We start from the raw sequence: 26211 nt of genomic DNA on the forward strand, positions 1-26211 counted from the left end.
ACACAGGCAGATGCTTGTTCCCAGTCTGTTCTATGACAGAGAAAATCCGCTATCTTTCGCTTCCCAGCTCCACAGATTGCTCCCTGTGCGCTGCCCATTGCGCGATAATATCTCCCCTCAGCCGCAGACTTTATATTATAATCATTAGTGATCCTTGCCCTCTCACCCATAGTGAAGAATAATCGCAGAGGAACATTAATCTGGGCTGGAAACTACCGTGCCTCTCTTTTCCCACATGACAACGAGAGGATGTGTAGTCCGATATGTGCGTAATATTTCATAACTAATCATGAATTCACATTAGCTAGAAACGCATACGTTTATTTCGCTCATTTTGATTTGATGATGTTTAGAACAGAATGCCTACTATGAAATAGGCTTTGTTATATTCATTAATTACCCTGTATAAAATTGCAGTTTTACAAAACTAATAAGATTATCCATAATTATGCAGCAGGTCAGTTACTGCATATTAACGAGGGGAATTCAACTTTTTAAATTTTAGGCTACATCAGTAATGTAATGCTTTTAATCGTGATTGTTTCTTTCAATTTCCATTATAGAAACTATAGTATAAAAATATTAATCACAGAAAAAATGTTCGTATCATAATTTTGTTATACGTGATGTTTTCAATGGCTTCAGGTAACATGCTAATATAATTTTTAATATTTCGCATTGAATTTAACTGCTTAGAAGAATGGGCTAATTTAGTCCTGAAAGATTTAAAATAAGCTAAATTTACATGTCCAAGTTATTAGTCTTTGAGTCTCATTTAGAAGCGTGGGTCAGTTCAGTCGGCCTTTTCTTCTGTTTGAATAAAAAATAATGATAAAATTGAGGTTTCTTATGGTCAAAATAATTTAGCCTTAGTTAATATTGTTTTAATAATGCTTATTGTGTGCTCCCTCCAAATAGACTGAAGACGGAATTGCAAGGAAACAGTATTTTATCCGAAGATACTGTCATCTGATTGGTTCTGTTCCTATATGACGTCATGTCGCAGGAAATAAGGACTCTCGGCGGCTTCCAAACGCATGCAAGTGACAGCAGCAGTACGAGTCGTAACTGGAAATCACAGAAATAACTAGGGATATACATGATATAATTTTAAACAAATTACTGGAGATACTGTGCGCTTCATTTAAGTAAAATATTTTTGAAGAATAATTATTCGCGTGACACTTAACGACAGCTTTTCATTGTATTTTTTATTAGATATATCCATGTATAAATACATCGTCTTTAATGAAGGAGTTGATGACCACTTAGCCGTTCATGTGTTCTAACTTTTGATCAAAATATTGGGATGCTGCAGTTATTCTAATGTCTACACTTGTGATGACTTTGGGATCAATTGGATTGAGGATCACATAGTTTATTTTACTTCAAAAATATTTTTACCCCCAACCGAGGACAGCAACGTAGTGACCGGAGTCACAAAATATGGTCCACTGTGCTGGATGCGAGAGGCCTATTCTGGACAGATTTTTGCTCAGCGTATTGGATAGAGCATGGCATGCCAAATGCGTGCAATGTTGTGATTGTAAATGCAATTTAACAGATCGATGCTTTTCAAGAGAAGGACGACTCTACTGCAAAAATGACTTTTTCAGGTAAGCAATGGAATCATTTAGTTTCAAAGTACATTTTAATGTTTATTATGAAAATCTTTTCCTGTAAACTGTGATAGAAAGCGGACCTTTTCTTTAATCTCCAAAAAGCCCTTAAATGTGCAATTGACTGCATGCAACATTTAAAATCAAGTTAAAATACCAAATTCAATTGTAAAATCAAAATGCATGGAAAAATGCACAATTGTTTTACACACTGAAACTTGACAACTTCTTACCTGACAGACGGAAAGAATAGTTATCTTTGTTTACAGCTGACACAAAAGAGTGCAGGTCAGGATAAGAATACACAATGCTTGTTTCCTTTATCCTTTAATATTTTGCAGCACACGAATTTGTTTGCAAAAGTAAAAGCAAAGATGAGATAAATGGATTTGAATATTGAATGAAAGCCACAGACATGCAGTCAACAAGCATTTGTTAACTTTCTATTAATATGCACGCACATATGTAGGCCTCGTCTCTTTTAGAAAATAACTTTATTTAGAAGTTTAGAAAGGATTTCAATAACTTCTATCAAAGCAAGAATAAATATGATTTTTTTAATCGAGTAATTCTAAGGATTACATTAGATTATGCAGATTTGTATTAAGAAGATACATTGAAATACCTCATACACAGATGTAAAAAGAAAAGTCTACAATTTTGCAAATATTCAATACAGTTAGAATCGTATAAATAATGTGTGGAATTTTTTTTTTACCACGAAAACAAATAAAAACATAAAAAGTACATTTCCTACATTACTCCAATCATTTTTAAACTGTATATTTGTTTAATCGTATTTTGTTCATTTTTTTTTATTAACTGACTTTTTTATAATGACGTCTTTGTTGTTGGCTTGCAGACGTTATGGAACTAAATGTGGAGGCTGCTCGCAAGGAATCTCCCCCAGTGATTTAGTTCGGAAAGCGCGAAGCAAAGTCTTTCACCTGAACTGTTTCACCTGTATCATGTGCAATAAACAGCTTTCCACCGGAGAAGAATTATATATTATTGATTAATATAAATTTGTCTGCAAGGAAGATTACGTGAATAACAGCAACGGAAAAGACACAAACCTTTTGTCAAGTGAGTAGCATTGAGTCCTTTAATTTAAATTAATTTTAAAGGAATTTAATACAATACATCATGCACTGTTTAGAATAGACTAAAACTAATGTGCTCTAATTTTGATTTGCGCTAAAATATGATTTGTTTATTTATTTACCATATATGTAGCATGCATTTGCATTAATATCGTTTAATATTTTAATTATGACAATTGCAGCAAATATTATTTTTGCTTATTACTTAATTCCTTATGTATTTATTACAGTAACTACGTGCAGTGATCCGAGTTTATCCCCAGAATCTCAGGATCCACATGATGATTTTAAAGACTCCGAGACTGGACACCTGTCAGACAAGGAGACCTGCAACAACGAAAACGACGAGCAAAATCTTGGTGGTAAACGTCGTGGACCGCGAACCACTATCAAAGCCAAACAACTCGAGACATTAAAATCTGCTTTCGCAGCCACCCCCAAACCCACCAGACACATACGAGAACAGCTGGCACAGGAGACAGGCCTAAATATGCGAGTAATACAGGCAAGTCTGCAAAACCAAGCCTATTCACGTTGCGCTTATAATAGCCATTAAAGGGATAGTTCACCCAAAATGAAAATTCTGTGTTCATTTACTCACACACATGTTGTTCTAAACCTGTATCAATTTTTTTTATTTTGATGAACATAAAAGAAGATAGTTTGATAAATGATGGTAAGCACCCAGTGGATAACGATTGACTTCCATAGTAGGAAAAACAAATACGATGGAATTCATATAACGTCAACTGTGTGCTCACCATCACTTATCAAAATATCTTCGTTTGTGTTCATCAGAAAACATATATTATTACAGGTTTAGAACAACATGAGGATGAGAAAATGATGACAGAAATTTCATTTTTGGGTAAACTATACCTTTAATCGTGTATAATCAATCAAGTGATGAACACAGTATTAACACAGTAATGTTGAATGAATACATTTATTCTTCAAATATATATTTACAAATGAATAGATATTTTAATAAAGAAAAAGCTAATTTGTGTTTTCTAAAGCCTTGGTTTTGTGTCCAGCGCTTGGGTTTATTAATCCCTAGATAATAATACTTATATGTAAAATCACAAAAAAAAACACAGGTGATATTTTATGGGGTTATAATTGTGTAAATGCATCGAAATGTAGGCCTACGTGGAAAAAATACAATAACCTATGCAAAGACCTCATATACTGTATGTGCTATGAATAACACGATATATCGACAGGCTTACAAAATCGTTTTCTCAGAAAACAATGTGGCTCATAAATAGATGGGGTGGGTGTTGATTTATTTGAACTATGAACAATTCTTTAATGCAGTATATGTTGTTGTGTACAGGTGTGGTTTCAGAATCGGCGCTCTAAAGAGAGGCGCATGAAGCAGCTGAGCGCGCTGGGCGCAAGGAGACACATGTTCTTCCGCAGCCCGAGGAGAATGAGAACGCTCGGGGATCGACTCGAATCAGCAGAGCTTATGGCCAACGGACAATACTCTTATTATGGTGGTAAGTTTGCATTTAATACTAAAAATTATTAAAATGGATAATATCTGAAAGAATGAAAGGCATACTCTGAAATACTGCCTTCATGTTAGCATCAGCTTTTTACAGAATTGCGCAGTAAAACGTCGTTTAAAATATAAAAAAATAGGTTGTTTCAGTCCGTGATTGGGTAAAATATATACAAATCCGAGCGTTGGTTTGGTTAAAATTAAATTAGAAAATGTACATATTTGACCCAGCCATAGGTAAAACAACCCAACATAGGTTAATTTGAACCCGGTTGGATTTGTTCAAATTTTACCCAACCATGGGTTGAAACAACCCTGCATTTTTAGTGTGTATAAAAATACCAATTAGCCATAAAAATGAAATTTAATGAATTAAACATACATTTTGCACACAAATCAAAAGCAACTATTTATTTATATGTTTATATGTGCAAGTGCTTACTACCAACTTTTCTCCTTTTTGCAGACTATCAAGGTGAGTACTATGGCCCGGGGTCTAATTATGACTACTTCCCTCAGGGTCCACCACATTGCCAAGCCCAAACTCCAGGTGATATAGGGTTCATGCCCTCCTCTGGCCCATCAGGAACCCCTCTAGGGAGTATAGACCACCACCATGCAGCACACCACCCCTCCAATGAGGCACAATGCTTTAGTGAGATGTTATCGCACCACCCAGGGGACTCTCCCAGTCCAGAGCCCAGCGCACCCACCTCCATCCACAGTATTTCAAATGACTTGTGTGACTCTACCCCGCCCTACACATCCCTAAACTCTCTCAGTGGCAACGGATACAGCAATCAACTGTCGATTCCCTCATCAGAGATGAATGAGGGGACGGTTTGGTAGCTTTTGCACAACCCAGACTGTTTTGGGATCCAAACGTGTACTATATTTGTGTGTGGTTTTTATAGAAAAGATTTTAGTTAATTTATCAATGTAATTATATATTTATTTGTTGAGTTGCTTACTTATTTATTTATTTATTTATTCATTTAAGCAGCATCTGTGTACTTGAAATGTCAAATGGAATGTCAAATATCGGTCTATAGATCTTATAGCAGTGCTTAAGATTGTCCACAGAATATAGCTAAAGGTATTGACATGCAGTTTAAGAAAAGCTGATGCAGAAGGTTTTTATTTACACCTGGTGTGTCTGTTCATGCTGGTTTATATAATATAACATCAAACTCTTTGCCTTTTAAGGCTTTGCCATAATGTCACGTGATATCATTTTACATCAAAATCTTTATCAGCTTGTGCAGTTATGCTTCTCTTAAGTTTTACTAAGTTTTGAAAGAAATCTCATAATGTTTGCTTTTAAAGGGGAAATTTAAAATGTGAGATACACATTTATTTTAAATGAAATATGACTTGAATTATAAAACAAAGTCTACCTTCTAAAATGGATTTCATATAATCAGTGGACAGAGAGTAGTCAATTGTTTACATATATTGTCTTCAGGGGTTTGAATATTAACAACTTAATGAAGAAAAAAACCTCTTATAACTGATGGATGAACTTTTTTTAAACAAGTAACCAAACTTTTGTATTGAATTTATATATTTTAGTTGGTATTCACTATTCTAGTTTGTACATTATATTGTGTTTGCACAAAAAATACACAAAACAAAACAAATATATGTTAACAAATTAAGCACAAACATAAATTGTCATTTTTTAACACTACTTCGGTAGTAAAATTACTGAACTACTGATAAGCTAGGCCATATATTGTGGATTTTCTTGTCGTTGAAAATACCTGAGTTAATTGACATTGATCTTAACTTACATTTTTTGCTAAAAAAATTCAATCACTGCAGCCTTCAATATTTTGGTCTGGAGTACAACCATGCACATTTAAAGATATCTGCTTTAGTGATTGAATATGAAAAAATGTAAAATATAATTTTCATGGTTACATAAACATGGTTATGTAAATGAACAACACTGGGGCACAGCTGGTAGAACAGCAAGGATTAAAGGGAAAAGCATAGTCCTCTTTGCTCTTTAATATATAATACTATATTATAATACTTATAATAACTCATGATAATGAGATTATAAAACAAATAGGTTTTAAAAAATGTTAATTTCTAAACATTTATGGAGATAGAATATGCATTAACCTCATTGTGCAATATTTGGTCCAGCGTAATAAAATAATTATTGTAGTATTATACTATAGCTATAGTCTAATGTATAATTTAATTTCTAAATATAGACGGTGAGGTTTACAGTAAATGCATAACACACAATTAAGGAAATAGCAAAAAATATAAACACTGTCAAAAATAAAGGTACAAAAGCTGTCACTGGGGCAGTACCCTTTTTAAAAAGGTCCTAATATGTACCATTTATGTACAAATATGTATCTTTGAACTACCAGTATGCACTCTTTGGGTACAAAGGTGTACCTTTTTAAAGGGTACTGTCCCAGTGACAACTTTTGTACCTTTATGTCGAGAGTGAAGGATAAGATACAAATTAGAACATCAAACCATGTTTTGGCCATGTGTTGGTCTACAAATGTATAATTTCACAAAGGTGAAATTTGATATACTGTAACAGAGGATGGGGTTCAACATCTGTTGGTTGACTCTTGCCTGATAGGTTGCCCATGTTTTTGGGTTACTCAACTAGAGACAAAATATGCCATTGGAATTTTTGTTAAAAGTATTTTCAAACCTATTTTTTTTGTTCCTGCCTTAACTAGTGTCTCTTTATACACGTATTTGTTCCAATGATCTGTATAGAAAATAAATAAATGTAAAAATATATAATTTATTTGATTGAAGTCATTTAGATAAGTATTAATTATAGGTGATACTATATTTCAACGTATTCTCAACCTCTTGCAAAGTATATTTTTCTATTTAATTGCAAATTAGCAATAGCTATATAAAAACAGGATAGCTAAATCCTGAAAAATCTTAAATTCATTTTTAACTAGCTACTAAACTTAGCTTTCTTACTAATTTATAACAAAACGTATATTTGCGTAATTTAAATAATTTACCTCATCTAACGAGTCTTTTCGCCTATTTTTGTTTTGTTTGTTTTACCGTGAAATGCTATTTATTAAAGCTGAAGCTGTTCTGTACAAACATATGTGCGCATGTTGATGACGTCACGCGAGGATTGCAGCGTGGAGCAGACATGGCAGCTTCCATATCACAGCAGCTCGAGGATTTGTTAAACCCTTTACCAAACTTCGTAGACCCCGAAGACGACGAAGATGAAGGTATTATAATTATGACACATCGGCTATCATTTAATGTGTTTTAATATATTTTAGGTGATGTTTTAATGGCGACATGGCAGATCTGTCATCTCCGTACCAGCACGATGTTTCTGCATGAGAGTTCTGTGAACAGTTGTAGGCTACTCTTGATAAGCTTTTTATATCTAGTTAAATTTAGTAGTAAGTCAGTAATACTAAATCAACAAAACATTTCCCTTTTCATACAATATGCCATTTTCTGTTTCTTGAGAATTAGAAATAAATATATTCTGTTTACTTATTTTTCTTTTACGTTAATAATAACTTCCACAAAGCACCAAAGCATTACAATGTTTTATGGACAAGTGTTACAGTAATACCATGTGTATTAGGCAAATACTGTGGTATAAGGATATGGTAACAATTCAGTATTGCAGTATCAGATCAGGCATGATAACGTACTACAGTACTTCCAGTATAAGTTACTTTTGATTTAGTTCAACTAAACTAAACATTTGGTACAATTGATATGGTTAACACTAAACACTTTTGTGGACTCGTAACTAAGCTTAAACATTTATGTCAACTACAGAGACAAAAGCCAAGGTTGTAGAGAAGTTTGATGAAGGTGAAGATGATGAAGAATCTGCATCTGGTCATCTGCGGAAGCGCGCTGTTTCTATTCTGGCAGACAGTGATCGTAGATATCGTGGCAAGGCAACAACTAGAAAACAGCTACAGAAAGAGCTTGATGGATCAGGTAAGATGATGCTTACAAACAACTGTTTTGTACATGTATCGTGACAGTGCAATGGTAATATTTTGATAATATAAATTAAATCTTTAGTACCACGGTATTACCATCTGTTGCCATGCCTTCAAGAGTCTTATTCCAAAATAGTCATCCTTTGGTTATTTTATAAGCAATGTTTTGTCCTTTTAGAACTTACACTTGTTTACACTTTTTTTTAGATGATGAAGAAGTGGAAGATGATGATGAAGAAGAAAATGAAATAGTGGATAAGTACATGGAAATGATTAAAGATGTTGATGAGGAAGAGGAAGACATTGATGATGATGATGAGGATGAAGAAAACGATGATGAGGAAGACGAAGACCAAGATGACAATGACGATGAAGAGGATCTTATTGCAAAAGATAGCCCAGAAATGTCCAGCTTAGTCTCTAAGCTAAAAGACACAGACTTTATGAAACTCACAGAGGGGATGGATGATCTGGGAAACAGTGAGGATGAGGAGGATTCAGCTAAAGGGGATGAGGAGGAAGAAGAGAGTGAGGAAGACTCGGAGGAGGAAGAGGAATCTTCCTTGAGGACTTTTTCTAAAGAGAAAGTAGATGAAGAAGTTGAGAAAGGAATAGCTGTGAAAAATCAACTTGGTATGTAGCAGTTTATTACACACTAATACATTTGCAATAAACTACCAGATGAGTAATTTCTGAGCCTGTACTCACCCCTTTATTCTGTTCTCCAATCTTCACAGCTCTTTGGGACCTGATGCTTGAAGGGCGAATCAAAATGCAGAAGGCTCTTGTAACAGCCAATCAGCTTCCACAATCACAGACATTCCCAGACTTCAAGTCCAGAGGAGGGCCTGAATATGCTGAAGCTTTAAAAAATAGTAAGTGAATTAATATTTATTCTATACAACATGCATGTGCGTATTAATAAGTGCTAATTTAGGTTGATCATAAAAGAAATGGGTGTCACCGTACATTTAAAAAATAGTTTGAAATTGCTAAAAAATTTTTGCTTAATGGAAAGGCTTATGCCCTTATATAGCAAATAAGTAGTAGTAAGTGAACAGTGTGACTTACATGGACTGTTAAAGACTTTAAATTTATTTACACTTTAATGTATATACTTTTTAATGGGAAGCTGGGACAGGACATATTGAAATTGAATTAAATGATTATTTTGAGTTACAGGCAGTAGCCAGTAGTAGTTTGTTATAGCTCTAAAAATGTCATATCTGTCAAGATTCTCCTGCAACCAGATTTCATAATTAGCCAGTATTTAAAAATCCTGTAGTGTGAGCCCAGCATCTAAAATCCAGCATACATAGGCTAAATGTCTCAAACCTCCACTTTTGATTTCACGTGGCTTTAAATACTCCCAGTATTTATTGTTGCTTAATCCTGCCGTCATGTGTGTAGTCAGCTGGAACGCCTCAAGGAATTGCAGTCGTGGCATCATTGAATTCAGCTGTAGTTTTAATATCAGGATTCTTATGGCTCCGAGCAATTAATACGTTTGTGCACCTTCATTCACAGGCAGATCTGGGTGCTTAGAGAGACTGTCTGCTTCTCATTTGCATATTTATTGCATTGGTCCTTTAGCCAGCGAATGATTGATGTGGGGCCGTCCTCCTGAATTCTGAACAGCACGTTGCTTTGAGATGCGATGGGAGTCGAGTCTTTGCCATGCCTGTGTACTTTTGATTAGCTGTGAAGATGACACAATCTCTGTGCACCTCACCACCAGACCTTTTTATGTAGTTGTTATATCTTTTTGTAAAATTGAATTGTAGGCTTTAGTTCATTGGTGGCAGATAAAAAGGTAGATGCATATTTGGTTAAAGAGATTTTGAAATGAAACATTAGGTATGCTTATTATGGCTGTTAGTCTGTAACAAAAATTTTAGATAATTTACATGCTTGCTTTGGTAAGATCAGTGGTTTTCAAAAAACGTATGCAATTGTTCGGTTCGGACCACTTCAAAAACAATGGATTGAAAGTGCCAAAGTGTTAAGTACTTTATTTATATACCCCAATTAACCCCCCTGTTGGCTTACTTATAGCTGTACATTAGGGACAGGAGAAAGAATTCAAAGATCCACAAATGTACACACTAGTTTTTTTTATGCCATGGCTTTAGTGTTTGTTTGATGGTGTGTTTACCTCGGGCTGTAGAGTTAATTTCTTCACCTGTTTTGTGCAGGTATGAGATCAAAGGAAGTGAGTTGTAATGACCTTATTTTTAGACAAGTGTGGTAAATTGATACTGTGGTGGTTAGACATGTGCATGTATGATAAGCTCATATCTCTGTGTGGTAGGTCATAAAGCCCTGAAGGCTCTACAAAGATCTCTGCTGGAGCTCCAAGATCAGCTACTCTACCAAAATCCAGAAACACGAGGAATCTCTCAGGGCAAGACCTGGTCAGCTAACAGGTATCACATTCTGCCAGCCCATTACCATACACTCCACATACACCACGTACAGTATGATGTATATTTAGGTATTAGTCCATGGAAGGATATGGTGGGTTGGTCAGTTCAACCAAAATCATAATCTTTATTTATTTTTGTGTGCAAAAAACCGATTGAGAAATTATAAAACTGATATTTCGGACTTTATGGTTCTCATTAGCTGCTTTGGAAGCTGTTGGGTTTGGTCACCACACAAATTCTGTATTGATGTACCACCCTGCTGAACAATGTAGTGACGTTTACTTTTCTAAACTGAAACACATTGGCCCTCATTTATCATTCTTGCGTAGAAACGGGCGTATAGGTTGGCGTAAGATTATGCTTACACTCCTCTCACCGCCTGATTTATGAAACTGTGCGTACCGTTGATATTCAGGTGTACGCAATACCTGCCCTTCATAAATGACGCGGCTGAAAACGTTCGTCATTAGAATAACACGCCCATATAAATTCAACTTTCCGCCTTCCCCATGCCCTCATTTTACGGCATTGACACACGGAAGACGGCAAAGAAGAGAAACCGGGGAAGTGAAAAGAAACAAAATTGTTTTATTTGTGAGTTAAAAGAGTGGGATTAAAGACACATTAATAATTGGATGACAATTTGTAATATTCTTATTCTTATTTTTATTATTAATTGATAATTAGAAGAATAATTATTTATTATTATTATTATTATTTACTGTTGCCTACATCTAAATTCTATGTCTGCTTAATGGTTCAGTTAATTTTTTTAAATAATATTTTAAAATGATGTAGTAACTTTTGTAGTGTGTTGTTCTGTATTAACATAAAGTTGTTTGTTAGCTGTATCTTAGATCCAGTTTGATACGGAGCTCCGGATATAATTCAAATTAACAATTTGTTTCCACGACATCCACGTTTTAGCTAAGCTAATTCATAATTTGAAGTAATAATAATTGTAATAGTAATTACGAAATATTATAATAATTAATTCCAAGGAACAAACTGTTGAATATTGGGAACAAATTCTAAATTTATGTCCATACTTTAGACTAAATAAGAAATAGAAGTGTCCATAATGTAGCATAAAAAAATTATTCGTGGCCATAATTTTGTCCGCATGTCATATCATGATCGGATTTACGGCTCCATTCAACACAAGCATTTAACCTTACCTCATCTGTATTTATTTATCATCGAATGGTACGTAACTAGCTTACCTTTTAATGCATTACCATGTTTTCGTAGCACATCCTTGTGCTTTCTTGCAATGTGCCGCTTCAGATTCCAGGAAGAATATTTGCTAACTCTTTACAGTCTCTCCGCAGTCCCTTTCAATTTTTTCTTCCTGCTCAATCTTAACTTTGATTTTTACTTTACATTTATGTATAAGGCTTGAATTCCATAACTTATTGCTAGACGTTTTTACAGATTCTCGAACTAGCAAATTATCAAAGGGCGTTCTGGGTTCAACGAGCGGTGCTGAGGGAGCGGAATTTTCAGAAAGGCGCTTTCATGGTAATATTACCGCACCGTTCACATGCTCGCTCTGAAACATCAGGTAAAGCGCACAGGCTCTCAATTGAAGGAATATATGCATACAAATCAAATGCTTTGGTAAAGTCTCACAAATTAAACATTGAACATTGTTGCATAAAAATAAACACTGAAGTTTATAATTACTATGTTTTTTTACATTGGGTCATAATATATCATATATTTTAGTTTGTCAGTGCGTTTTGTGGTGTTAGGAATTGTTTGCGCATTTCCGCACTAACTCAAAATGTGCGTACACCACCTTCTGAGTTGGCGTAGGATTTGAGCGTGCCGTACGCCAACGTCCATATTGATAAATCTCAAAGTCACCGTGGTTTTGGGTGTACGCAAGGTGTACGCTGGAAATTTGGTGTACGCACTTTTGATAAATGAGGGCCATTCTTTCCACTTTGTAAATTTTGTTTTTACTTCACGAACAGCAAAGATAAAGATGATGAAGAGATAAACAGTGAGGATGATGAAGAAAATATGAATGATGATGAGGAAGAAAAACAGAAGACTGGTCGAAATGGACCCCCCAAGCGAAAGCTGGAAATGGCTGAGTATCCCAGCTTCATGGCCAAGCGGTTTGCCGCTTTTCAACCGTACCGTGATGCTACCCTGCAGAAATGGTACGACAAGACGCGGCTCACAATGGGAAAGGCCAATAAGGTAACAGCACAGATTCACAACATCAGTGTAATAATTATCATAATGTTATAAATCAGTGTATTAAATAGCGCAATGCTCTGCCATTTGAGCTACAGGAATCCTAAATTCTTTAAAACTGCACTATTTATAGTAGATTAAAACTGCATGCCAAATTAGGATGGAACGTTGTTTAAAATAGTCATTTTTAACTCCTGGTTTAAAGTACTAATTTACTTAATCTTGCACTTTTCCACCAATAAGGGCTTTGGAGCATTTGAAAGGAATATTCTGACACAGGTGGAGCAGGTTTTAATGGATAAAGAGAGGCTGGTGAGACGTACACAGACTCGCAGGTCTCAGTACAGAGTTTTAGGAAAACCGGAGCCCATCACCCCTGAAATAGACAACAGCACCGTAACAGAAGGAGAGGTAGGACACGCTTCTCTGATTTTAGATACTCTCGAGATTAGGTGAAGATGTATCTCTCTTTGTTTCAGAAGTATAACTTACATTACTCAAACCAAGAATGAACAAAAATGAAAAAATTGCATTAAAAGTGTAATTTAAAAATAACATTGTCATTCACATTTTTTAATGCAAACCTCTGCCTATTAATGCAGTGATATACACTCACCTAAAGGATTATTAGGAACACCTGTTCAATTTCTCATTAATGCAATTATCTAATCAACCAATCACACGGCATTTGCTTCAATGCATTTATGGGTGTGGATCCTGGTCAAGACAATCTCCTGAACTCCAAACTGAATGTCAGAATGGGAAAGAAATGTGATTTAAGCAATTTTAAGCATGGCATGGTTGTTGGTGCCTGACGGGTCGGTCTGAGTATTTCACAATCTGCTCAGTTACTGGGATTTTCACGCACATCCATTTCTAGGGTTTACAAAGAATGGTGTGAAAAGGGAAAAACATCCAGTATGTGGCAATCCTGTTGGCGAAAATGCCTTGTTGATGCTAGAGGTCAGAGGAGAATGGGCCGACTGATTCAAGCTTATAAAAGAGCAACTTTGACTGAAATAACCACTCGTTACAACTGAGGTATGCAGCAAAGCATTTGTGAAGTCACAACACGCACAACCTTGAGGTGGATGGGGTACCACAGCAGAAGACCCCACCGGGTACCACTCATCTCCACTACAAATATGAAAAAGAGGCTACAATTTGCACGAGCTCACCAAAATTGGACAGTTGAAGACTGGAAAAATGTTGCCTGGTCTGATGAGTCTCGATTTCTGTTGAGACATTTAGATGGTAGAGTCAAAATTTGGCGTAAACAAACAGAATGAAAACATGGATCCATCATGTTATCACTGTGCAGGCTGGTGGTGGTGGTGTAATGGTGTGAGGGATGTTTTCTTGGCACACTTTAGGCCCCTTAGTGTCAATTGGGCATCGTTTAAATGCCACGGCCTACCTGAGCATTGTTTCTGACCATGTCCATCCCTTTATGACCACCATGTACCCATCCTCCGCTACTTCCAGCAGGATAATGCACCATGTCACAAAGCTCGAATCATGTCATGTTCAAGAAACCAATTTGAAAATGAGTTCACTGTACTAAAATGGCCCCCACAGTCACCAGATCTCAACCCAATTGAGCATCTTTGGGATGTGGTGGAACAGGAGCTTTGTGCCCTGGATGTGCATCCCACAAATCTCCATCAACTGCAAGATGCTATCCTATCAATATGGGCCAACATTTCTAAAGAATGCTTTCAGCACCTTGTTGAATCAATGCCACTTAGAATTAAGGCAGTTCGGAAGGCGAAAGGGGGACAAACACAGTATTAGTATGGTGTTCCTTATAATCCTTTAGGTGAGTGTAGATAGCATTATATATTGGAGTGTGATAGCAATATTGGAAGTATACTCTTAACAAAACCAGTCATAAAATGTAACCTTTAATGAAAAGAACTACTTTCAAAAGTAATACTTAAAAAAGAAGTGGAAAACTGATTGTCAGACTCTGATATTTCAGGCAGCAGAACTGGCACTGAAAGCTAACACGCATCTCAAAGATTTGGATGAGGAGATTTTTGATGATGATGACTTTTATCATCAGGTAAGTAAACTCTGGCTCCACAGAATGCTTCTTTAATTGTCAATAACAACTGAAATATTTAACATAGTAACTGTTATGTACACAAGCATATAAAAACAGCAATGTCAGCATTTGTAGCAACTCATAATGTAAAATCTGCATATATTGTAAGTATTACATAATTTTTGTAATTGTTTATATTGTAATAATTTTCTCAAAACGTAATAAAATCTGAGCTCATAATGTAATACATTTTACAATGTAATAACAATTTTTACATAATGTAATAGTTTATTGCATAGACTGTAAAAAAAGATGGACGACGCCTGTTCGCTCTCTTCCATTGGTGAAAAGTGAAGCTGCCAGTGTCCCGATATGGCACTGACATCTTGGGTCTTGAGTCTGCACAGTAGCGATTTCGGGACCACTCATGCGTAGTAGTGAGCAGGAAGTGAAGCCACGAGGAAGTGAAGCCACGAAATCAAGACCCAGGAAGTGAAGCCACGAAATCAAGACCCTCGCTCTCGTAGAATGCGCATATCACTGCTGTCAATCAATTTTTATATCATTAAATAACTAACTTAACACAAACCTATTTTAAAAACAAACATTTGAATTTGCATCACTGTGATTAAAAACTACAGTAAATGACAGAAACCAGCTTCGGAAAAAAGATAATTGAAGTGTAATTAAATTTTTTAGTTGGTCTCAAATCCCATTGAATAACATGTGGAGGCGGGGTTTATGACCTATACTGGGACCAGTCACTGGGGGGTGATCGAGACATTTTGCCTTCACTTTTCGGGGCTTGTGTGGCACGCTTGGTTTATTGTATGAGAAATTTATTACATTATGAACACACTGTGGCATATAATACCAGCAACTAATTTAAACAACCTTTACAATATAATATTTTAAAATTTTAATAAACTAAAGTTGCATCACGACCATGCTGTTTTTATTGGCATCATGGGAAAATTGCAATGTATCTGCTCTTGATGAATATGAGTATTTTTTTGTAGCTCCTTAGAGAACTTATCGAGCGCAAAACAAGTGCAGCAGACCCCAATGATCAAGTGGCAATGGGAAGGTAGGTGTATGTGTGTTTGTGTACATGTGTACAATGTATGCTTTTGATTACCATATTAACATAATTTCTGATATGACAGACAGTGGCTAGCCATCCAGAAATTACGAAGTAAGATCAAGAAAAAGGTGGACACCAAAGCTAGCAAAGGCAGAAAAATCAGGTAAGCTCTCAGGCGACAGCAGAGATTGTCTATAAGAGATGCTCCAGTAACCTAGCATGGTCCAACCAGACTCTCGTGCATTCATTTCATATGTACAGAGAGTCTGGCCACGCTCCATTGCAAAGCGTTACTTCCCTTAAGGAGTGTCAACTGTTGAAGTTTAAAACTATTGGATCTGCCCAGAGTCACTTTGAATCTGCCATAACCAATTGCTAACGTTTGGTTGTGACGTATATCATGCACCAAAATGAAAATTAAGCGGAAGCACGTAGGAGGGCGGAGCCAGGCTACCAGTAACCTATGCAATTTTCCAAACATAACACACCCGTACCTCATCTAGAACATTTTGCCAGAAGAAAATGAAGCATGTTTTTAGGAAGATTAAAGGAATAGTCTACTCATTTTCAATATTAAACTATGTTATTACCTTAACTAAGAATTGTTGATACATCCCTCTATCATCTGTGTGCGTGCACGTAAGTGCTGGAGCGCGCTGCGGCACTTCAATGGCGTTTGGCTTAGCCCCATTCATTCAATGGTGCCAATCAGAGATGGAGTTGGAGGTGACCAAGCACATCGGCGTTTTTCCTGTTTGAGACGAGTGGTTGTACGAGCAAGTTTGGTGGTACAAAATAAAACGTAGCGCTTTTCTAAGCGGATTTAAAAGAGGAACTATATTTTATGGCGTAATAGCACTTTTGGGAGTACTTCGACTCGCCTGAAAAGTCCGCTCCCCTTCTCACTCTCATAATGGGAGAGGGAGGGTGTTACTGCGCTGAGTCGAAGTGCTCCCAGGGGTGCTGTTGCGCCATAGAGTGTAGTTCCTCTTTTAAATCCGCTTAGAAAAGCGCTACGTTTTATTTTGTACCACCAATTTGCTCGTATAACTACTCGTCTTAAATAGGAAAAACGTTGATGTGTTTGGTCACTTCTAACTTTATCTCTAAATGGTACAATTGAATGAATGGGGCTAAGCTAAATGCTATCAAAGCGTTGCAGCGCGCTCCAGTGCTTACGTGCACGCACACAGATGACAGAGGGATGCATCAACAGTTCCCAGTCAAGGCAACAACATATTTTAATATTGAAAATGAGTAGACTATTCCTTTAAGGTAATAACATAGTTTAATATTGAAAATGAGTAGACTATTCCTTTAAGATTTTGCCCAAGAAAAATGTTTACATTTTTTATTGTAGTAATATGCAAGTATAGAATAATAATAAAATGTAAGAATTCACAGGCCATTCTTTCAGTGGTATTCAGGATGTACAACTTATCTTCTTAATATTTAGAAGATCGTTTGTTGATTAGTTTAACAGTCATTCGGATTGTGTATTCCTCCTTTAGAGCAGTAATACGTTTTCTGTTTTTTGTTAGGTTTCATGTACACAGTAAGCTGATGAATTTCATGGCTCCTTTTGACAACAGCAGCATGAGTGATGATGCCCGGTGAGTGTTGTAATGTTCTTTTCTTGTATTGAATTCATGGTTCGTATGCTAATTTAAAACTTGCATAATTTTATTATTTTGCATAACTTTTATATAAATCACTACAAAAACATATAAAAATCTCTAAACATACGTTTTAGGATGCAAAACAGAAATCTCCTGAGGCCATCTCTAAAAACTGAGGGAACTATATTTTTGAGAGGTCTCCATAATAACTAAATCTCAGAATCATAAAGATATACATAATACAAAATTATTATTTTTATATTTGAATACTAATTTGTTTTGAAGGAAAATTCAAATTTTAAAATAATAATGTCAGGTATTTGTTTTTCACCGAGCAAAATTTCATGTTGGTTATCTCCTCTGATTTAAAGGGCAAAATCTAAAGATAATACTGTCAATGAAAATAAAGATGCTTTACTCATACTTACTTAAATACTTGGAAAAAGAACCGAAAGTAATTATTTTTAATAAATTCATCATGTGGAAAAAGAATTAATGGCATCACTAAATACTAAAAGCAAATTAGCAACATGTAACCAAACTCTACATTCCTGATTGCAATGTCACTAATAGCTGAGTGGTCGTAGTTGCTAAAAGCCCATGGCTTGAGCGTTAAGGGGGTCACATAACGGATGAGAAGCGTCACGTCATGTCATGTATCTAAAAATAGAATGCATTATTTTCTATGAATGTGCACACCTCTGCGGCATCAGATGTTGGCTGTCCGCTGTGACTCTGTTCGCTGCTGAAATCCCTGCTGCATCACAGAGCGCCATTTACATAGTTTAACATTAAATAACATCATATTTGTACCAAATCGTTAACATTAACATAAGCTGCTAATGCATACATTGCATCTTGAAGTAGACTGTCTGACTAAGCTCGCACTATTTAATGTGTACGTTCGGTGTGTTACCTGCGAGTTGTCCTACACGTGGTGTGGTGCTTCTCGCTCAGTGTGTGATTAAATAATAGGGGACTAATACATCCTCCCTGCCTTGTTCTCTGTTAAAGTGAAACATAACCCTAGAGATGTAAAAATTGCAGAATAAAATGGAACATCTTGATAAGCAAACGAAAATTACTATTAAACCCAAAGTTTTCAAATTGAATGCATTAAATCATATTTAATCATTTATAGAATCATTTATAGTCAGAGCAGCCAAACTGTGCCTAGTGTGTGAAGGTTGTACATTGACTAAAGTGTACCCAGCATAAAGCCAGTCTGGTCTGGATGAATCAATGTTGGCAATACAAAGGACGAAAATGGATTTATGCATTTCTACATTTATTTATTTCTGTGTCTGTATGTTAATAAGGTAGGGGTCCCAACAACTTCTCTCAATGCAGGATTGGTTAAATGGGATCGTTGTGTCTATGGCTTCACTATCGTGGCTTACATATGGTGGACGATTAAAGTCCCTCAGATCCTTAAGCTTGCCCGTTTTTCCTGCTTCAAACTCATCAACTACACTTGTCCACAAAGTTGATATATTAGAAGCAGGATGAACGGGCGGGCTTAGGTTTTTGAGAGATGTTGACAAGGGCCAAATTGTGATGGCTAGACGAGTGGGTCAGAGCATCTCCAAAACTGCATCTCTTGTGGGGCGTGAATGTGGCGTGCTTCCTGCTGAACACAACTTTTACGAGACAAATAACATAGTATTTTGTGTATGATTGAAATTTGCTCTTAATAATAACTGTTGAATGGCTTATATTTTTACAGTATAAATCCCATCCACTGGCTTTGTATTGAAAATAATAACATTAACTTTATGCTAAATATGTCATTGAGTGGTCCCATGAAGAAAATAAACTACAGATGCAGTGCACTGTTGCTTTAACTGTCCACCAAACACTGTAAACTCATTGGCTCGCTAACTACTTTATGAATAGGTCTGGTCATATGTTATTCTCTTCAGATTTTACTGTGCATTTAATGCCATTTTTGTCGTTGCACACATACTGTGGAGTGATGGCACCAGCAGAGAGTCGTGTGTGTGTAGGGGTTTAATGAATGGTTCAGTTGTGTTGTGTGTCTGTCAGCCAGCAGTAATCCTCCACAAACAGAGAACAGACTAATCAAACACACTCTAGAGATATGCACATACACAAACACTCACACACAGACATTTGAAAGATTTCAGCCTTAATCCCCCCTTTTTTTTTTGTATGTTTTCTCTGCTTCCTAAAATGCATTTGTGCATTATTGATGTTTCTTAACAACCGTTTTATTTTTAATTGCACCCGAATGAGCTTGAATAAGAATATGTTTTATATAAAATAATGTCTTTAAAATACTTTGAACGTGTCTCCCATAGATGCCTTTTCAGTGTTCCTAAGGTTCCAAAAAATGGCCATTACCAAAGTAATAACATGTTGTTTCTTTAGCACTTTGGCGTACATTGTAAATAAATTGGTACATAAATATGGTAATGATTTAGTACCATGGTTCATATAAGTATTAAAAACGGTGTATAGATGTAGTGTGCTTTATGTAAATTAACCATGGTTTTACTTAAACAAAAATGTTGTAATAGTTTACCATTGTAACCACAAAATAAACACTGGTTTTGCTACAGTAACCATACTATAACCATGGTTATACAAATAGTAATCCCTAGAAGATAAATAACTTTATTGTCTCTGTACATTAGGGTGGTCCTTATATGGGTCAGTTTTTATTTTGTTAAATGTTCAACTTTTACCCCCTAAATGTGTTAGGATGTCAATAAAAACACACTGTGCAAAATTTTGAATTGTTTCTACAATATCTTGAGGTTGCTCAAAGCCTTTGAATATTTCCGAAATCACATATTTTTGATAAAACTGTACCATACACACATAAAACTTGCTTCTTGGAGGGTAACTTTGCTATTTCAGTCTCTTCTGATCCGAGTAACCATATAGCAGACTTGCTTCGTGTTGCTTCAGCCATTGTCTCAGTGTATATTGTCTATTGTGCTTCATTCACATTGAAGCTTTTTTGCTTTAAAAGACACATCACAACTAAAACAGGAGTTTTAATTGCATGGATTATGGTCAAATAAGTCCATTGCTGCTATAAGTATATATTATTAAACAGTTATACATGCTAGCACAAAGTATCACATAATACGTGAATGTGTTAAACTTTAAAGGTCTTGAGCAACCTCTAAATATTAATTAATATTGAAAAAAATAGCCCAATTATTTTTTATTAATTTATAAAAACATATTGGTGGGGTGAGGGCATGAATTTTTAAAAGTTGAAAAATAAGGACCACCCTACTGTACAAATCTGCACACATGCTGTATAAACTTACAATATAACACACAATTTACATAATACACTACAATACACTACACACAATGTAATTTACAATATACATGTTTAGGAAACACAGTACGCAGAGGACCAATATTACATGATTGTACATTTGCATGGATATAAACGTATGTGTGCATTATGGGTGCGAAAATGTGAACATTGTGCAATTAAGCAGAATGGAAGTGTAGGTAATGTCTTGACCATGATAAATAACATTTTACCTAATGAAATATTGCAGTGTAAGGTACCTGCATTAAGAGGCAATATGTGAGGAGGTGATACGCCAAAAAACATGGTTACTGCACTTTTACTATAATTAAACCATAAGCTACAGCAATGACACAAGGGTACAATTTAGCGGAAATTGGACAACATTTGGAAATCATAGGTGTCTCAAAGCTGTGCTGCCTTGGTTAATACATGTTTTTGTACAGTTGTGCCGTTGCGCTCATTTAGAAGATGCTGGATTAAGTCTGGTCTGTGTTTATATCATTGGCACACTTTTTTTTTTTATTCCAACCATACCTCAGTGTCCTCTGGTTAAGGTCATCACTGAGATATTCTCCATAATTTTGAGATCCAATGTTTATATCCATGGATTAAATCTTAATTTGAGAACTTGGGTGAATTTTTTTACTTAGTTGTGAACACATACTTGATACAGTAATTATTCCTGAGGGTTTCAGCAGTATGTTGGATTGGGTTTGAAGAGCTGTAGAGGAGAGATGTGGATATGTAGCCAGGATTACAGAGGAGGTGATGGATTCTTGCAGAGAGTGGATTGATGTAGAGCTGCAGGTGATGGATGAACTTGGCCTGGGGATCACAGTCATATTGCTCTTCTACTTGAGCACGTAGTGAACAAAACATAAATATAATAATAATATGCTGTTATAATAGCAATAGTGCTTTTAAAGTAAACAACTTATTGTTTGTAACTGAAGCAATCTGCGTTGCGATTTGCTGCTAGTATCCAATGTAGATACAATGTCACTCTTATATCTATCTGTAAGAGAACAAAAAAATCTCAGTATGCGTGAAAGCCATCAGTATTATCTGTACCGTAACTGACACAAACTGAAACCTGACCTTCTCCAGCTATTACACACACACACTGTAACAAACATGCATGCTTGCTCTGCCTTATTTACATAAGAGTCGGTGTACTGCAGTAATAATGATGTATGTCAATGGCATCAGAGAGGGACCGCTGACCTTTGCTGGAGAGACATTCTAGACGACCTTTCCCTTGTGCAGTCAGATACACTCGTACACACAAACGTTGCACTACAAACCCCACTACCATATCTCAACACCAGTTCTATAGCCCCGACACGCACCACTGGCCCCATGAATGTTAATGCCGATATTGCGGGACGGCGAGTACACACACATGCTCTTTCTCACTCACGCACAAGGGTAAGCCAACAGACACACTGCATTCAAATTCTGCTGGGGTTTGGGATAATCACTATGCATTTGTCCCTGAAGGGGTGAGGAGAAGAGCTGGGGTACACTGAGCCGAGGTACTACATGAGGGTTCTCATCACAAGAAACCAGAGGGTTCTGGTCTCAGTTCCCCTTTGATCCTGAGCATCCCTACTCACCCCTGTGCATTCAGCAGGTTTTGTTTGAATCCAAATATGTATGCATTGTGTGCTGTAATCCTGGACACTGGTGTTGCATTACTAACAGGGATTGAGGATTTAAGTACGAGTCTGTTGGCCTGGGCTCAGCTCCGTCCCTCTGGGACATTAGCATCTCGATCTCAGGCTTCGGCATGTGTGCTTTTGTGCTCTCTGCATTAAAAAGGGCCATAGTTTATCTGTTAGGATTTGTGGTCTTATGTGGCAGCAGATTTAATTTTCAGATTTCCATTAACAAAGGGGCACAAGCCAAATATAGGGACCAGAATGTCGTACTTGGGGTGGGCTCTTTTGACTTGTAGGAACCACTTATGCCCTGTTTACATTAGAGCATTTGCGTTTTAAAATAAAAACAATCCTTGTTTATACTGGCATTATAAAAAGAATCTTCATCCACACTATACTCTACCATAAACGCATGAAACATGACCAGTCACGTAACTGGGCATGCGCATAAAAGTGTAAATAACGTATTACTCTAATAATAGCTTACCTTTGCGCATTTATGCAGCCTAGGGGTGTGCGATATTGACAAAAATTCATACCTGGATTCTTTGCCAGCTACTACAACAGACACTATTTTTGAACCTATAAAAATGTGTTTGGGAAAGTCTTCAGCTCCCCCCTACAACATATATTAATATGATTAATAGGTTAATGTTGTAAATCAAACAGAAAGGTCTTTATTATTTAAAAAGGAAGCATTCAAGTGAACAGTATAAAGAACTTGAAGCAAAAACAAATTTCAGCTAATGCAAACTTCAATCAAACATAATAAGAGGTAAACACTAAATAATTTATATTCCCTTACCTGTCGCTGTTCAGTGTGCAATTAATTAATAAAAATGAATATGACGTTAATTTTTTAAAGTATGCGAGGTCCGTGCACGTCCTCCGCTAGCAACACAGAAATAGCAAAAAGCGCAATCGGCTAAACGAGCATTAAATATTAATATGACGTTGATTATATTGTTTTTATTAATTTATATTCACAAAATTTATCAACAAAACTAACATTTAACTAACAACTTACAATTAAGAGACAAATTATAAGAAACAAAATTGATTTTAAAGTAGCAAACAAAACTTAAATTAAACTCGAAAATAATGTCTGACCCATTACAATTCTCCCTTCACATTGGCCTTTACAACGCACTATATGGCGTTTAAAATTACAGTCTATCTTTCGTAATAAGCTAACTAAACTTAAACAAAACATAAACAACATTACAACAATTTTCAAACCCAACAATACTCAAACATAAATATAAAACAGAAATTATTTATAAGGATACATGTTAAAACAATCTGATATAGCGTTCATAATAGCTGGTTGGTAGATGTTTACTATTTTTGGCAAAACCTCCATTGCAAACCTCCATTTACCTGAATAAAAATTATTTTTACTTTGAAAATGATGCGCAAATGATCAGCTGTTCGTTTACATAAACCCGGTCTACGTTCATTTACACTGCAGCGTAAACGTAGCAAAAGTAACGCGTTTTAAAGGATAAACGCATTAATGTAAACATAGCCTTAGTTATCACTTGGTTGCCATCCAGACAACCATTACATACTAACGACAACTTTTGTAACCACATAATACATTATGACCGGTTTTGCAAGGGCAGGTACCACTAGCATATTCTTTGGAAAATGCAAAAAATTATTTCTTTCAGTTAAATGTTATTAGTTGCCATCTGATTGAGAGTTGCTTTTAATTTTTTTCTGTTTATTTCTTTGCAGGTCTGAGTTGTATCGGTCTCTGTTTGCAAACGCTCCAGTGACGGCACACTGATTCATCTATTTCGACACTCAAATTGTAGCGTCCTAACACAAAGTTCATGAACTGCACTTTTTTACACATATGTTGCAGATAAAGACTCTCAGAGACCATGGACTCGCACCCAAGTTTTTTTTCTCCATTTTTAAAGAAAATATTTTACAAAAGAATTGTTGCTCTGCAATACCTGTAAATGAAACACATGTTTCTATTAAATTTCAAAATTACACCTCTCTTATTGTCTCTTTATATCAAAGTGTTATTTTGTTGTTCCAGCAAATGACCAATCACATCTACCAATAAATAGCTACCTATCTTAACTCCCTTCTCTGCAGGGCCGTTTTTGACGCCCAAGGCGAAACCCCTCCTGCCCCCCCCAAACAAAGTCATACAATTTAACATGCAATATTACATACAAAAAAACACAAATCATGTAAAAATGATGTGATCACATAACACTCAAATCTTAAATTCAACAAAGCAGTTTAATTTTTTTTTAACATTTTTTTTGTCTATTAAAGGTTTTTAAGGGAATTTTGTGCTTTTTACTGAACCAATTTTTAAATTGACCTTTGAACGCTTTGATCAAATGGTGGTGTTAAGCACTGAAAATGCGTGTAATTAACTGATAGCCCTTTGATTCAATGGCATATAGGCATCAGATTGATAGTACTCCAGCCTAATGGTGCTAGGGTGACTGGGGGCAACAATCAAATTTTAGGGTTGGACCAAGGGTAGGCAAATATCACATTAGGTTTTGAAATACATTTTAAGAGACAAATTTATATTTATTTAAAAACAACACTTACGGTCTGGTGTTATTTTTTCCCTGCTTCTAAGAACACAATTTCATATTTTGGGAAAAAACTGTACCCCTGCTTTAGTGCATATTACATTTACAGTTTTGAAGTAAACAGCACAATCTAAATGTAATTATTTAGCATTGTAAAACACAACTCTCATTTTTAATAGTGTTATACTACAGATAAATAAGGTACCATTGTTATTATGGTGAGAACATTTAAGGGTAAATTTGTGGTTACTTACTACGAATAAAACTGTTTACTATGGAATATACATGCAACATTTAGAGTTGATCTTTATTTTCTTGTAGTCACTCATTCAAGTCAGTGAAGCAGCATTAAAAATGTGTATAGGCTCTTTGACGCCCTCTGCAGCTGGTGGTGCCTTAGGTGACCGCCTGATTTGCCTATGCCTAAATGGCCCTGCTTCTCTGGAAGCATGCAGACACCTGGGGGGAATTCCAGAAATCTGGTTATGTGATATTCCCAGGTATGTTTGAATTTGATAATGTCTTTATGTATTCCCTGTATGCGCGCATTAACTCTCAGTTACCAGTAGGAGGTTGACTAAACAAACTTGTATCAGGTGTTTTGGAATCGACATGATCGGGGAAAGCAGATTTTGGTTTAATCAACCAAAAGTTTAAGGTTTCGCTGATGGTAAGTTAACTCTGCTTTCTGGAATACACCCCTGCTGCAATGCTGTCTGTTTTAAGAAGTGGAGCTTCAGGTTAACCCTTTTCTTCACCTTAAGCTTCACTTTCAGCTGTTACTTTAATTGAGTATTGAATTGGTTTGATTCAGTTTGGCCCCTGTATTTGTTGTTAGATAATGCAAAAGTAGTCTGAAGTCTACACAGAGGGGTCAGAATTGATAAATCAATGTAAGTGCATTTCTCTGTCTACCATCTCTCTCAAGAGCATTAATACAAGCCCTGATTATCAGCTGGCAGACACAAAGTTCACTTTTAAAGGGGTCACATTTCACACTTTTTTATTGTTGCATTCCTCATGTCACTTTCAATAAAAGCCTCTACAAAATGTAAATATTTTGTGCTAATGCTA

The 26211-nt window shown here is 35.9% G+C and overlaps 2 protein-coding genes across 2 annotated transcripts; both read left to right on the forward strand.

Annotated features, from left to right (window-relative positions):
• Positions 1–1056: 1056 nt before the first annotated feature.
• Positions 1057–6951, forward strand: lhx1b (LIM homeobox 1b). The gene is given in 5 exon segments (XM_055198027.2): positions 1057–1616; positions 2482–2705; positions 2953–3227; positions 4062–4227; positions 4699–6951. Coding segments are annotated over 5 exon segments (1218 nt in total). The 5' UTR covers positions 1057–1446; the 3' UTR covers positions 5082–6951.
• A 367-nt stretch (positions 6952–7318) lies between these two features.
• Positions 7319–24573, forward strand: aatf (apoptosis antagonizing transcription factor). Its single transcript, XM_055200919.2, has 12 exons — positions 7319–7477; positions 8049–8216; positions 8429–8854; positions 8959–9096; positions 10533–10647; positions 12627–12858; positions 13099–13266; positions 14837–14920; positions 15922–15989; positions 16069–16149; positions 17528–17599; positions 24308–24573. The coding sequence occupies exons 1-12, from the start codon at positions 7393–7395 to the stop codon at positions 24357–24359; spliced, it is 1689 nt and encodes a 562-aa protein (XP_055056894.2). The 5' UTR covers positions 7319–7392; the 3' UTR covers positions 24360–24573.
• The last annotated feature ends 1638 nt before the right edge of the window (positions 24574–26211 follow it).

Source organism: Misgurnus anguillicaudatus, chromosome 22, assembly GCF_027580225.2.
Source record: "Misgurnus anguillicaudatus chromosome 22, ASM2758022v2, whole genome shotgun sequence".
Lineage (NCBI taxonomy): Eukaryota > Metazoa > Chordata > Actinopteri > Cypriniformes > Cobitidae > Misgurnus > Misgurnus anguillicaudatus.